The sequence below is a fragment of the Pantherophis guttatus genome, chromosome 2, assembly GCF_059756535.1.
Source record: "Pantherophis guttatus breed Tessera chromosome 2, ASM5975653v1, whole genome shotgun sequence".
NCBI lineage: Eukaryota > Metazoa > Chordata > Lepidosauria > Squamata > Colubridae > Pantherophis > Pantherophis guttatus.
In genome coordinates this window covers 214,111,969-214,126,865 of record NC_142064.1, presented here as the reverse complement: position 1 = coordinate 214,126,865, position 14,897 = coordinate 214,111,969, and the positions used below count along the sequence as shown (strand labels likewise).

General features: G+C 44.9%; 1 protein-coding gene across 1 annotated transcript in view; it reads right to left on the bottom strand.

Annotated features, from left to right (window-relative positions):
• The window catches only part of SHISA5 (shisa family member 5), a 39,099-nt gene that overhangs the window by 16,225 nt on the left and 7,977 nt on the right, over positions 1–14,897 (bottom strand). The window contains exon 2 of the mRNA XM_034438805.3: positions 2,733–2,886. Coding sequence (XP_034294696.1) covers positions 2,733–2,886 — 154 coding nt within the window. The remainder of the gene's footprint in view (positions 1–2,732; positions 2,887–14,897) is intronic.

Here is a 14,897-nt window from a genome sequence, read left to right as displayed (position 1 = left end):
CCCAGAATTCCTCAGCCAGCAAAACAAAGCTGGCTGAGGAATTCTGGGAGTTGAAGTCTACAAGTCTTAAAGTTGCCAAGGTTGGAGACCCCTGTTCTATTGGGTAAATTTTTTCCCCTTTGGGAGCTTTAAAAAAAATAGTTAATTGGGGTTTTTTTTAGTTGTTCTTTTTTTAGACCTAGCCATTTAAAGTTTAGGAAGTTTTAAATTTAGCTTTCATATAAAAATAAAAATAAAATAAAATAATATTTGTGCAGCTTTCTGAGATTTAGTGTGTTTCTGTAGTGTTTCACCCTAACTACACAAACACACAAAATCTCACAAAGCTGTATGTGGAATTTTGTGTGTGTAAAGTGTGAAAGTTGTTTTTTGGGCTTTTTGTGGCTATGTGAGGTTCCTGCTTGTTGCAGGGGCCATTTTGGGTATATAGCACAGCTGCTTTTACATTGTGGGTGATGTTGATGTTTTTTAATTTTTATTTGGTGTGCGTTGGTGTGCGTAGTCTTATACGGCGAGTATAGCCCAAACCCTATATTTTGACAGAAAAAGTCATCTTATACGCCAGAAAATACGGTAATAGTGTTAACTTACATAACTTTTACATCGTCAAGATGACTGATTACAGTCCTTAGAAACAATTAAAGAAAGAAAAAGAGTTAATGGTGTATTGGAAAGAAACAAGCTTTAGCGAAATCCAGATTAACATCACTTGCATTGATTTACGTAACTTTTGCAATTGTGTAATTAATGTAAAAAGTGTTTTGTGCAGGAAAACTTATTAAACACTAAGTGACATCCAAACAAAAAATCTCCAATGTATCTATCAAACCAAGACTTTATTTCATTGAAAGGAGGAGAGGCACACAACTGAAATACTTTAATCTGGATTATCGCACAGGACCTGATGGCCAAAATGCTACCTTCCAATTACGTAATTTCAAGATACAGAGAATAATCAGGTATTAAGCCAGGGTCACTGACATAATTATTTGCAACCATGTTGCTTAATGCCAATTCTTTTCACATTTTAAAATGTTAAATTGTGCTTCCTGTAAATAATAATACAGTAAAGGAATCTTATAAAGCAATGTTCCAATAGAATTTCATTTCCAGAAAATCTTGAGCCCTAACTAAGCTTTCTTTGAAAATAAAGTATACCCATATTACGACTAAGAAAAGTAGGGAGATAGTGGGATGGCAGGTAACATTCTAGTAAATCTACAGTAAGGTCTGCAGCAGGGCAAGATTCCACAATGTTCATTTTCTGAGAGCACATGCAACATATTCTCAAAATATCTCCACCAGCTCAAAAAAACTGGTGACCTTTGTACTTAGGTTTGTATAGAATTGCATGGGAAGATGCAGTCTGGAAAAGCATTTGGATTCAGTACATACATGCCACTGTGGGTGTCATATGATATAGCAGCTGAGTTATGGGCCAAATGAAAATTTCTCCTTAGCTCTAGTTCTGATGTAAAGTAAGGACATGGCATTAAAACCAAAAATAGATGCAACTGGCATAATAGGTAAATTTAGGTCCATGTTTCTCAATTTCGGCAACTTTTAGTTGAGTGGACTTCAACTCCCAGATTGTTTTTTATCAGGGCAACCTGGACTACCCGAATATGGGATGGAGCATACTGCTTCCGCTTTTGCCTTTTCAGCCCCAATCCAATAGCTTTTGCAGGCAGTTGCTTTCGCAACAAACTATTTTTGTGTTAAATTTATATTTACCGACAAAGAAATAAAAAGAGACATATAGATCTATAGATCTAAATAGCTTGAAATAGATCTATACTAGTCTCCCTTTATTTTTTTGTCGGCAAATATAAATTTAACACAAAAATTCAGCTCCCAGAGTTCCCCAGCCAGCCTTATTTACGCAAAGCCCACAACTAGACCTGCCTATAACCTGTGCCACAGGGCCAAACCCAGGAGGGCTGCTCTGTTTAATGCTTGTAGTTCAAACAGGGAGGAGTACTTTAAGCAAGGGTCCAGCACCGTTTTCCAATTGGTTGCCTGACTATTTTTTGGACTACAATATCTACGCTCCCTGCAGGGAGCATATTGGAAGATTTTTTTCCCCTGGAATCTTTTCTCTCTATAACCATGGTTTATCTTTGAAAGCAGTCTTTTTTATTTTTTTTGGTCAGGTTCTCATCTCCTGCCAAATATGGCCCAGTTTGTTCTGTTTTCAGAGACCCAAAGGTGCTTTTTCAAAAGTCAACTGGACTTTCTTTGTTTTTCCCTTAAGGAAAACAAAGAAAGCCCAACTGACTTTTGAAAAAGCACCTCTAGGGCAACCATGATCTGGATGACTGAGAATCTCCATAGACATTTAGCTGTTTTCGGAGAGTTATCTTTGATAGGATAGGGCTGTATTTTCCAACTTTTGGAAACTTTAAGTTGTGTGAATTCCCAGAATTCTTCAGCTGCTAAGACAGGCTGGGTTTGCTGAGTGGGGAATTCTGGGAACAAATCCACACATCTAGAAGTTGCCAGGGTTTAAAAACACTGAGATAGAGGGAGGACAGACACATGGACAAACAGCAGTGCCAAGCCTCTTATTATTGTACTCTTGGGCTGGGAAAATGAACAAGATAAACAGGCAGCAAAGGCAGAACATGGAATTATGTTCTAATTTCAGTATCCTCTCCAGAATTGATATGTACAACATATCTTAAAACAACCGCACAACACCCTAACCCTTGTGCAGTAATTTCCAATCATACCTTTCCAAGGAACAGAGAGACTGATAATTTCTGTCAAAGGGGTCTGAGCAACAATAACGATTAGTGCAGGTCCCACAGCATAATTTTGAGCAAATCTGCTGTGCATGCCAACGTCCAGAGGCATCTTTGTAAGCCTCACACTGTTCAGAAGAACCTGAAAATTAATCAAAGCAAGAAGTTATTTTACCACATCATATTTAGCTTTGAAAAAAAATGACAGCTGAGAGGAATATGGCTGCATTCTTCATATACCTGAAGTATCATGGCATAGCGAAAGTCAAAACCTATTTTGACATCTCAGATGATAAGATACAAAATAATGGTCTGAGATTACAGGAAAACAGATTCCCAAATTGAGCATTAGAAAGAAATTCTTAACGGAATAAGAGCAATTTGCTGAGGGAGCAGTGTTTTTTTTAATTTATCAAATTTAAATAGTTGCCCATCTCACCAAAAGTGACTGTGGGTGATGCCCAGAATGTTATTATTGATGAATGTGTTGAGGCAAAAGTTAGAAGGCCATCTGTCTGAGATGTTTTCACTTGGATTTGTATATTCTACGGGATTGGGCTTCATTGCCAACCAATTTTTTCAGTTACACAGCAAATGCTGAATATTTTCTAAGTGGATATGCTGATTCTTAACCGGTGGCTTGGCCCTGCAGAAAGAGTAAACTGTGTGTTTCCTGCTTATTACTTGTCTGCAATCAGATAATGAAAGAGGAGTTCTGGACAAATGATCTGAAGCTTCTTCAAAGGAATGCTAGTACAAAAATATTTGAACCTAGCATTTAAAGAAATCGCTACCTTGTATTCTTAAATAAAATAAATAAATAAAATTTTAAAAAAAACCAGGAGAGAAATCAAATCAAAACATAAATAAGCAGTTAATTATCTATGAATAATTTAATACATTCCACTTAAGGAGAAAAATGAAAGGAACTCAGAGAATGGCAAGGAAAATGTAAAAAAGTTTTAAGATGCAATCCATTTCACAAAGTTTTCAGTTATAACAGAAAAGGAATCTTAAGAAACCTGAAAAAGAAACCAAAAACCTTTCCCAGCATAGAAAAGAAGGAAAAACCTGTAGTATGGCTCCTCCAAAGTTGGAGGGGAAGGAAGATGTGAGACAAATAGATGCTTGCAAGTGACCTTTGGCTGGGTACATCTGAAGTACTTCTGAATTAGAGATGCATAAAGTTCAAATAGTATTTAAACACTTTTTTGTCTGATTCGGGATCAACCTGATTGGACGTTGTCTTACCTGAACGTCCCTTTTCTGGGCGCTGCGTACACTATCCAGGAATGGGTTAATGCTTCAGCCTTTGGCAAACAACTGAGTGTTAAAAAATACTAAAAATAAGGACTTCCCCTTTCCCCTCTGCCTAGCCACCCCCCCCACTCCCATGATTTCCCAGTCTGAGCGAAGGTGTGGCGAAAAGGACAACCAGTGACACGACCATGATGAATTAATAACCATAACTTTATTAACAACAAGATTCAACATGTTCAAACTGAGAAACGGGGAAAAAATTCCCACCGGGCAGGAAGCCCAAAATATACGGGCGGGACTGGATAGTGTACGCAGCGCCCAGAAAAGGGACATTCAGGTAAGACAACGTTCATTTTCCTGTGCGCTGCTCCCACTATCCAGGAATGGGATATACCCAAGCTTAAATCTCCTGGGCGGGGGGCTGACTGCCCGCTGGGTCCATTCCAGTTGTGACCCGCTGGAGCACCCAGCGACCGAATGCCGCCTCGGCTGAATCATAGGTGTCGATCTTGTAGTGCCAGATGAAAGGCGACATGGAGGACCAGGTTGCTGCTCTGCAGATATCGGCAACAGAGGCCTGAGTAGCCCAGGCTGCCGAGGTGGCCGCGCTCCTAGTTGAGTGGGGAAGAATGTTGCCTGGTAGAGGCTTGGAGTTCAAGTCATAAGACAGCTCGATGCAAGCTCTGATCCATCTGCTAACCGTGGGGGCTGAGATCTTCTGGCCCATGGACGCCGGGTTGAAAGAGACCAGGAGGGCTTCTGTGCGACGGAAGGCTGCCGTTCTGCGTATGTACGTCTGGATCGCTCGCCGGACATCAAGGGTGTGCCAGCGTTTCTCCCTGTGGTCCTTTGGTGACGGGCAGAAGTCCAGCAGAATGAGTTCCTGGGCTCGGTGGAACCAGGAGTTCACTTTTGGGATGAAGGTCGGGTCCAGCCGGAGGACCACCGAGGAGGTTTTGAAAATGCAGAGGTCTTTGTGCACAGAAAGTGCTGCTAATTCTGAGACTCGCCTTGCTGAGGTGATCGCTAGGAGGAAAGTCACCTTGAGAGTCAGGTGTTTGAGGGTGGCTAAGTCTAGTGGTTCGAAGGGAGGGCCTGTCAGGGCCTGTAGGACTAGAGACAGATCCCAAGATGGGTAATGGTGTACCGTTGGTGGGTGCAAGTTTGTTGCCCCATGCAGGAACTCCCTGATACGCGGGTGATGTGATGTATGGAGCGCAGGAAACGACCGTCGATAGGGCTGCAGTCTGATGCCTTAGGGTCGCTGGGGCCAGCCCCTTGTCTAACCCTGACTGCAGGAACAATAGAATGTCTTGAATTGTGGCCCTGGTGGGATCCACATGGTGCACGGCACTCCAGCTGCAGAAGGCCCTCCAGGAGGCCTCGTAGATACGAGTTGTTGACGGGCGTCTGGCCGCCTGAATAGTGCTGACGACACTGTCAGGTAGATTGTCCTTCTTTAAGATGACCCGCTCAAGTGCCAGACGGCTAATTGGAGCCACTGAGGCTCTGGGTGGTTGACCTCGCCTTGGCATAGTACAATCTGATGTGGTGGAATCACCCATGGTTGCTCCACCGACAGGGCCACCAGGTCGGCGAACCACGGCCTTCGAGGCCAGTTTGGAGCCACCAGGAGCAGGTTGGCCTTCTCCGCCAGTAACTTTCGAATCAGGCGAGGGATCAACGGGACCGGAGGGAAGGCATACAGAAGGCCTGCCGGCCACTTGCAATGGAGGGCGACGTAGTCCTCTGCTTGTGGTGTCGGGTATCGAGACACGAACCGAGGGAGTTGGGCGTTGATTGGAGACGCAAACAGGTCCACCCCTGGTCTCCCGAATCTGGAGGTTAGCTTCCTGAAGAGGTGGGGGTGGAGCTGCCATTCCGCCTGGTCTATCGTTGTTCGGCTTAGCCAATCCACCCTCGCATTGGCTGACCCTGAAATGTGGTCTGCCCTGATCGAGCGCAGATGTCCTTCCGCCCACTCGAATAGGGCCTCGGACTCTAGCATCAGGCTGCGAGATCTCATGCCTCCCTCTCTGTTCACATGCGCCTTGGCCGAGATGTTGTCTGTCAGGACCAGAACGTGTTGGTCCTGAACTGTGGCCTGGAAGTGGTGCAGGGCTAATCTGATCGCCCGGAGCTCCAGCAGGTTGATGCTGTTGTGTTGTTCGCCTCTGGACCACTGACCTTGTGCCACCCCGTTGAGGAGGTGGGCTCCCCACCCCCGAAGACTTGCGTCCGTGGTGAGGACCAGTCTGTCCGGTTCCAGAAAGTCTGAGCCCTTGAGAAGTGAGGTGGAAGTCCACCATCTGAGGGAGAGACGCACCCTGGTGGGGAGTTGAACCTTGCGTTTGGAGTTGGACCTCCCCGAGCGTTGGAACGGGAGGAGAAACCACTGGAGGGCCCTCGAGTGTTTGCGTGCCCACGGAACGATGCCGAAGCAGGAGACCATCTTCCCCAGTAGGCACGATAGTTGCAGAAGAGAGGCCTTCCTTCCTGACAGAATCTGAAGGGTCAGTTGCTGGAGACTCTGGACCCTGTCCGGGGATAAGAAGACCTGGCCCCTGGAAGAGTCTATCACTGCGCCTAGGTGGAGAATCCGTGTGGACGGTTGAAGGTGACTCTTCTCGAGGTTGATTGTAAAACCGTGGTTTCGAAAAGCTTCGAGGACTAGGTGTGAGTCCCTGGCCGCTTGGTCGTGAGACGATGAGAGTATCAGGATGTCGTCTAAGTAACAGAGGATTTGGACCGGAATGGTTCGAAACCTGGCTGCCACCACTGCCACCAGCTTGGTGAAGGTGCGGGGAGCCGACGATAGTCCGAAGGGCATGGCCCGATACTGAAAATGTTGGCCTCCGTATTCGAACCTCAGGTACTGTCTGTGGTCCGGGTGGATAGGGACGTGGAGGTAGGCTTCTCGAAGGTCGACTGACTGGAGAAGGTCCCCCCGTCTCACCCCCATTAGAATAGACTGGAGCGAGTGCATTTTGAACCTGTGATAGCGCACAGACAGATTCAACTTCTTTAGGTTCAGAATGGCCCTCCATCCCCCCAAGTTCTTGGGGACTAAGAACAGGCTTGAATAGAACCCGGAGCCTTGGTGGGCTGGTGGTACTGTCTCTATGGCTCTGATCTCTCGCAGATGCTTTAATTCTTGGGACATTAGAGCTTGTAGCTCGGAGGACTGTGGGACCGGGCACCGCACGAAGCGCTGAGGCGGCAGCCCTGCAAATTCTATTGATAATCCCAATGAAATGGTGCGCCTTACCCACGAGTCCGATGTCGACCGGGCCCATTGTTGGTGAAAGAGATGTAGTCTTCCCCCTATGGGCCCCTCGGTCTTGGAGTCACTTCCCCCTTCTGGCGGGTTTGAAGCCTGCCCCCCGGAAGGGTCTTCTGGAATGTTGGTTCCTGCCCCGGTCTTGGAACTGCTGTCTGTTGTGTGATCTGTCGCCTCCCATGTAACTGGAGCAGTGCGGGAAGGACCCCCTGGGCCCTGGGCCAGGCCGAAAGGGCTGTTGGACTGGATATGGGGAGTACCTCCGCTCTTGGCGGCGGTAAACCGATGGCAGTACCTTCCTCTTGTCCTTGTCTTCCACGAGGACAGGATCCAGGGCTGCTCCAAAAAGATTCGGTGCCTTGTAGGGAGCTGAGGCCAGCTTCCATTTAGCTTTAAGGTCCGCTTTCCAGGGCCTGAGCCAGAACAGCCTCCTAGTTGTGACAGTGGAGGCTAGGGCCCTTGAGGCGAACTTTGCCGAATTCAGGGAGGCATCAGAGGCGTACTCGGTGGCCGCAATAATCTTGTTGATATCCTGTTGCAGCCTGGTGTCTTCTGGAGGAAGCCTTTCTTGCATCTGGCGTAACCAAATGAGGGCCGCTCTATTGAAGAAGGAGGTGGCTGTGGCTGTTTTGATCGCCCAGGCCACAGCCTGGTGTGTTTTACGAAAAGACCACTCCGTCCTCTTCTCCTCCGCTTTGAGCCCGTCCAGTGCCTCAGTGGAAACTGGCGATGGGGATGAGAGTGCTGCGACCGGCTGGTCCACCGTCGGGAGAAGTAACAGATCCTCCAGCTCCGGGGCTGAGCAGTAGAGTTTCTTGTCCAGGCTGCTTGGTGTAGTTTGAGAAGCCGGTTGCCCCCAGGCATTTTGGATGACTTCAGAAAACAGCTGTGGACAGGGGATGCTGTCCTTTTCCTGTTTGGACGACTTGAAGAGGGCATCGTGGGGCCCCGCTGCAGGAGGTGGGGCCGGGTTCACGTCCCCTGGCACCCCCAGGTTAGTCGTGAGTCGAGCCTTGTGCAGGAGTGACCTAAACAGTGCCGGTCGGAATAGCCCGGTAAAAGCGGGAGTGTCTGGGTTTAGGCCTTTGTCCTCCGAGAACTCGATGTCCTCTGGGGCGTCCTCTGCTTGATCTGATTCCTCGGACGAGGACTCCCGTGCTAGGGGGGCAGGTGTCTTGTTCTGGACTCGATGATGATGAGACCCCTGGGCCTGTGCTGGTGGCATCGCCTGCTGCCAGCTGGCGGCTAAGAAAGATGAGAGGACTGTGGAAAACATGGCTTGAAAATCCATTTGAGGTGGCGGGGCCCCCTGTGCTTCAGCGCCCGGTGCTGGGCTGCGTGATGACACCGCAGGTGAGAAGGGGGTTGCCTCACTCCAGGCCGGGGCGGGAGATCCGTCCCTCTGGGGCCCCTTCTCCGAAAATACTGGGGTCGCCGGGGTCTGTATTAAGTCAGTCCAGGTGGCCATTGCTGAGTCTGACTCCCTAGGCGTGGGTGGGGCAGTGCTTTCTGGTCTTGGCCCGCTGTTGGGTGGCATAGCCAGCGCCTTTTGTGCCTTGGGGCACTGCCTCTCGTGCGCCTGGTGGCGTCTTTGGGCATCCCTGTCTTGGAAGGGCAGCCCCGCCCCCGATTTGGACCTGTGGCTGGGCGCATCGGATCACTTCTGGGCACTTTTTTGGAGGATCTGCCCCCCTTGCGGGGTGGGCTCAATTCCAGGCCCGGGTCTGATGAGAAGGGGGAGTCAGACATGGTGATTGTAGGGATCAAGGCCACCCCTCTCCTCTTGTGTGACTCTGAGGCAGCTCGTTCACTCCACCCCGCCAGGAGAGATAAGAGCAGCTGAGAGCCCGAAGGTCTCACCAGCTAACTCTTATAGTAAACAGGCACCGCACTTGGGGGAATGGCTGGCTAGGCCTCTAAAAGGCGCTGGTGCGATTTAGCCCCGAGATGGCGGCCCGTGTGGTATTCAAGATGGCGGGCGCCACGTGGTGCGGGGCTGGTGCCTGTTGGTAGCGACGGACTTATGCTGGAGGCCCGAGGGTCCAGCCAACTGCCGTGCTGCAATGCCGCTTGAAACGGGTCCCTCGATGCTCCGTGGAGGGCCTCTGTAGCGCGGCGGCGGCTGGCAGGGCTAGCCGGGCGAACCGCGGCTGCACGCTGCTCTGCGGAGCGATCGGCTCTAATCCTAGCCGATCGCTCTCCTCTTCGCCCCACGCGGTGGCTGCAGGCTGATCCTGGGGCTTGTAGCAGTTTTAAATTTGGCGCCTGCTGTGGCGAGCGAGAGGCGCGCTGTGTGGGCGGCTCGGCTTTCCAAGCCCAACGCCCAGCTGATTAGTGCTGCCGCTGTGAGCGGCGATAAGGAAAAGAAAAAATAAACCAAAAATAAGGCAGAAACTAAAAGAGCACCCGGGGAAAGGAAATAATCAAAAATAAAATAAAAGTCCTAAGCGTCCCTGAAGGCAGGGAATGAGAAGGTTAAAAGAAACAGGAGACAAATACCTTAAGAAGCCAGGAGCTCCCGAGAGACACGTCAGTGTTTGCCAAGCAACTGAGCGAAGACTGGGGAATCATGGGAGTGGGGGTGTGGCTAGGCAGAGGGGAAAGGGGAAGTCCTTATTTTTAGTATTTTTTAACACTCAGTTGTTTGCCAAAGGCTGAAGCATTAACCCATTCCTGGATAGTGGGAGCAGCGCACAGGAAAATGGGTGAAGCTAGATGATTCTTCCGGGCTATGAAACCCAATTTAGGAGGACTGTTTCAGAAATACAAGAAGATTGCACTTCCAAAGTCTAACAAGGGAACATACCGGAAGGTTTAATTCAGTTCTTAAAGCCCAGTGACTTCTCTGTGACTGTACTACAAATCCAACACAGTGGATGACCCTGGAGAGCCAGTTTGGTATAATGGTTAAGATAACAGGCTAGAAGGACACTTTGAGTTCTAGTCCCACCCTAAGCACAAAGCCAACTTGGGCTAGTCATTTTTTCTAAACTTTAGGAAGGAGGTGACAGCAAGCTACTTCTGAAAATCCTTGCCAAGAAAACTGCAGGGACTTTTTCAGGTAGTCTCAATTGAGAAGGACTTGATTGAGCAAAACAAAACAAAAAAAGATGGCCCTGATGGCCTCTCATAACTTCAGGGTCAATGGCTGGGATCAGGTATAATCTATGATAAAGCTAGAGATGGCCCAAGGTGTTTTACAGATGTTTATCTCCCCTGAGATAAACAAAATGTTGGCAAGTGAGGGGGGAAAGCTCTCTTCTGATTTCTAGAGATGATGGGGTTTCTTTCTCCTTTCATAGGAATTTCTGTCCTAAGGAATAAATACTGCTAGCTCTTAGTAGTCCTGATAAATGGGTGACAGAAAAGAGGGTCAAGAGTAACAAAAGATAGAGACAAAAGATAGTCAGAGACAACCTCAACCGGATGAGGTGCTGGTTTGGCTTAACCACTTCCCTCCTTAACCCGAACAAGAGAGTTGTGACAAGATTGATGGTCTTGAAAATATTTTTCAGACTCTTTGATTACCAAGCTAAGTTCCACTGAACTAAGAGTCATTGAAAAGTGTAAGGCCTATGCCTTTGATTATAATGAGCCAGGAGTTGTTCATGGCTCTGGAAACATTGCCTTCCTAAATTTGCCACTGTTTTACCAAGACTTAGCAATCAGTCATGCAAATGGAAAGTTATCTGCTCTTCTCAATCTCAGTTTGAAAACGTTATCTTTGGGTCTTTTGTTACAGAATTGCTGCACTTAGAAGTTTGCTGTTTACAGGAGTCATAGAAGGGATTAGTAAAGGTTACCCCACTTTTCCAAACTAGAAATATTTGCCAGATACCTTGTACATAAGGGTATCGATTTGACTGTGGAATGGAACTCTTTCCTGCAATTTGCATTTTTGGCCTATTGGTTTTACCATATACAGTAGTTGCAATGGATGGTATGATTTAAAGGGGAAAGGAGAATTTTCCATTTGAACCTTACCTGTTCTTGCATATCAACACAAAAAGACGAAACTGCTTTATTCTATTTTGCACCTATCTTTTTTTTTTAAAAAGAAAAAAAGTGGTCCAACCTGTCAAATGCCATGGTTCAGAGGTTGAGTGAGTGGGCAGAAGAGAAATGCAGGTTTAAATAGGCAAGCAATAGATTTACCCTATGCTATGCTAGTAATAAACCTACCTGGAATACCATGCCCAGTTCTGGTCCCCACAACAAAAGAAAAATTGCTAAGGAACTGAAAAGTACAGAGAAGAGCAAAGATGGTGAAGGGAACTGGAAAGATATTTTGGACATACATAAACCAAGGGCTAGTAAAACCAGGAAATAGCTATGGTTCAATGAGGTGTAACTCCCTTGCAAACTTGCTCAGCAAATGGCCTTTTCTAATCAACGTGTCAGATACTGAACCTAATAAACTATATTAAGTCTAATGAAGTACATATAGTCCAGCTGAATGCATAGGTTATGTGAAAATTCAACATTATAAGGTGGACAAAAACAATGATATACCAAAGTCGAGAAGAAGATCAAAACATGACTGATGGATAAAAATACCAACAGCCAGACATGAACTTCCATGATCAAGAACAGCTCAAAAAGATCTAGATCCCTCCCAAAATTGTAATGTAACAATAGTTTGTGACAATATTGATGAAAACCAGCTGATCAGAGTCTGATACTTCTAGGTGAAAAAGTAGAATTTAGCAAAGTAAACCGTGTTTATATGTGTGTGCAGCAAATGTGAATATTTTGCTTGTTATTTTTAGCTTGTTATTTCTCTCACTATCTTTTGTAGTCTGGGACATTTTTCGGGACTGCACAAGGCTCTAATTCTGACCAAACTAATGATACTAGGACTAGTAATTAAAGCACATCCTCTTTTTTCATGTGTGTGCATTACTGTAAAATGGGGAGCTGCTTTAAGGAGTTGAAATGCCACTCATAAAGCAACCCCAACTTTTTTTACATTCACATACAGGCCTGCAAAAAGAAGGGATGCTTTAACGATTAACAGAGTGGTGCTATGTTCATGTGATGTTTGAAGTAATTCTTCTGAATGGTTATAGAAGCATGAACAGCCCTAGAATATCCAAAAGATATGTTATAAATCTACTGACAGTCAAACAAACATTGTACTGATTGCCTGAAGGATTTAATAGTAGCAACAAGAGCAAATTTTCTGGCTAAAGCTTGGAGACCTGAAAATTAAGGATTTTCTCATTTAGACTGTCACTTCTCAGCATCTATTTGAGAAGAACAGTCCTGAGGGTTGAAATATGGGAGAAAGCTCATGTTACCCTCGGCTGGAATTATGTTATTGATAAACAGTTACCACATTGTACATTTTTGAAACTGACTGGTTGCCAAGTTGATTAGAAACAAAAACCCTCAGGAGTAGATTTGATCCCTTCCAAATGGATACAAAACCATTCTGACCAATTCTCGCTTCTTCACTTATATTAATAAATCAACTCTTGTATTCTAAGTGAAAGGCTTGACCAAAATTACACATATTTTCAAGAAGACAAGCCAATTAACCATCACTCTTTCAGATTAATATATTTTATTAGCAATCTCTAAAATAGGCTTTTCTCTTTAGTCTTTAAGCAGCTCTTGTCTTAATATCTAGGGAAATCCTCTGGCACAAATATAATGCATTTATATATGTTGTCTGCTTATCAATATTGTTGCCTGTTTATCAATCTTTAAAGTTTTAATGTTTCTATATTCTTGTTTTTATGATGCTGTAAACTGCCCAGCTTTATTAAATTTATATGACACCCATCTCACTGTCAAACAAACAGTGAGATGGACGGCATAGAAATTTAACAAAAACAGGTAATACCAACCTGAGTGTAAGTGCAGTGCAGCAGAACATATTCCAGAAATAGTCCCTAGAAAAGGAGTTAAATAAGAGAGCATCCTTGTCCCACTATTTAAGTTTGTATCAAGTCAACAGTTAGGAATTTAACTCAAGAACACCATCTTCGAAAATTATTAACTTGCAGCAAAACTGCTACATGCAGTTGACACAGAAGTTCTTCATGTACCCCAGTAGGTCTAAGAAGAGAAATGAAAGTTTTGACCTGTTTATATAGGGTTCATTCCTTAAAGTCTAACTTTGAGGTAAGCGCTTTGTAAAATGAAATTACGGCCTAAAATAGCAAGGCATGTGGCACTCAATAAATGGAATGTTCCAAATATTTAAGTTCTGTTTTAATTGACAGGAAGGGGAGTGCCCAAACATACACGCCTCTAAAACTTACCCTGTGCTTTTTAAGTACATAAAACAGCTAATCCTTTATCATTTCCTTTTACTTTTCCATATTTACAGAACATCTTTCAGCAACTCTAAAAGCTGAGATCACGGCACTGGTATAATCTGTAGGATTCAGTTAGATCCCTATCTTATGTTTTTTTAAAAATTTCTATAAATTCAAATTTTCTGAGAAAACTCCTTGATATTGCTTGGTTTCTCTGTAATGCAGCTCTGTAATGCAACACAGAAGAGAAAATGAATTGATACAGACCAGAATATGGAGAAGTACCTTAAATTATTGGTTAAATTTGAACTTTCTATCACACAGCTTAGCTTCTCTATTGATCTTTCCTTGAAACACAACATCACTGGAAAAACTGCAGTACTGTGGACATTCTCTTGCTGGCTGGGGAATTCTGGGAATTGAAGTCCACAAGTCTTAAAATTAGCAGGTTTAGAGACCTCTAGCCTAGGGTTATGAATTAGCTACAAGAAAGTTTTAATAAAGAATTCTGGATGTGGAATCCCATACTGAGCTCAGTAATTTTTCTACAAGGGTTGGCTGAGAAAAGCACAAGAAAACATTTTAAATTAGCTATATAGATTTATAGAGAGCTTCATTATATGCTGTCAAGTCAAAGGTCGTTCAGATCTTTCAATATTACTTCAACTGCTACTCTGCTATAATCAAGTCCATCCACCTTGCTGGGGTTTGCCCTTTCTTTTCCTTTCCATTTTTCTCAGCATTACAGAGTCGCTCTCGAGAGAGCTAGGATTTGCATAAATTGTCAAAAAATGGAAATTTAAGCCGAGTTATTTGTGCCTTATTTCTAATTTATCCTGTAACTTATTTGATTGCATTCCATCAATCCTTTGATTCCCTATTCATGAGGAACAAGACTTCAAAGTATTTCCCAAGCTCTCCATGAAATCAGAAGGAGTATGATGGTACCTTTCCAGATGAATACATTTTATTAAAAGGCATACGTTTTCATGAACTTCAGCTTTGTGCTATGTGATGAAACTCATGAAATTTGAATCCTTTTTCCTAAAATCTGTTGGACCAAAAAGATACTATCACACACCTCCTGATTTTTTTTTTACCACTACTGACTAGCCAAGCTCTTCTACAATGCCTTGAAAAATGGTGTGTGCTCAAAAACATCGTGTGGAAAATGGCTGAGTTGTTCTTTAGCTTGACTTGGAACTTGCACATAAATAGTTCATGACCTTTATCACTGTCAGCCTTGCCCACACCTCTGCCGGTGTAACTGAGCTCCACTTCCTGATACCAACAATATAATTATTCTGATCTCTGTGTATTCCATCTGGCAAGGTGGATATATCCAGG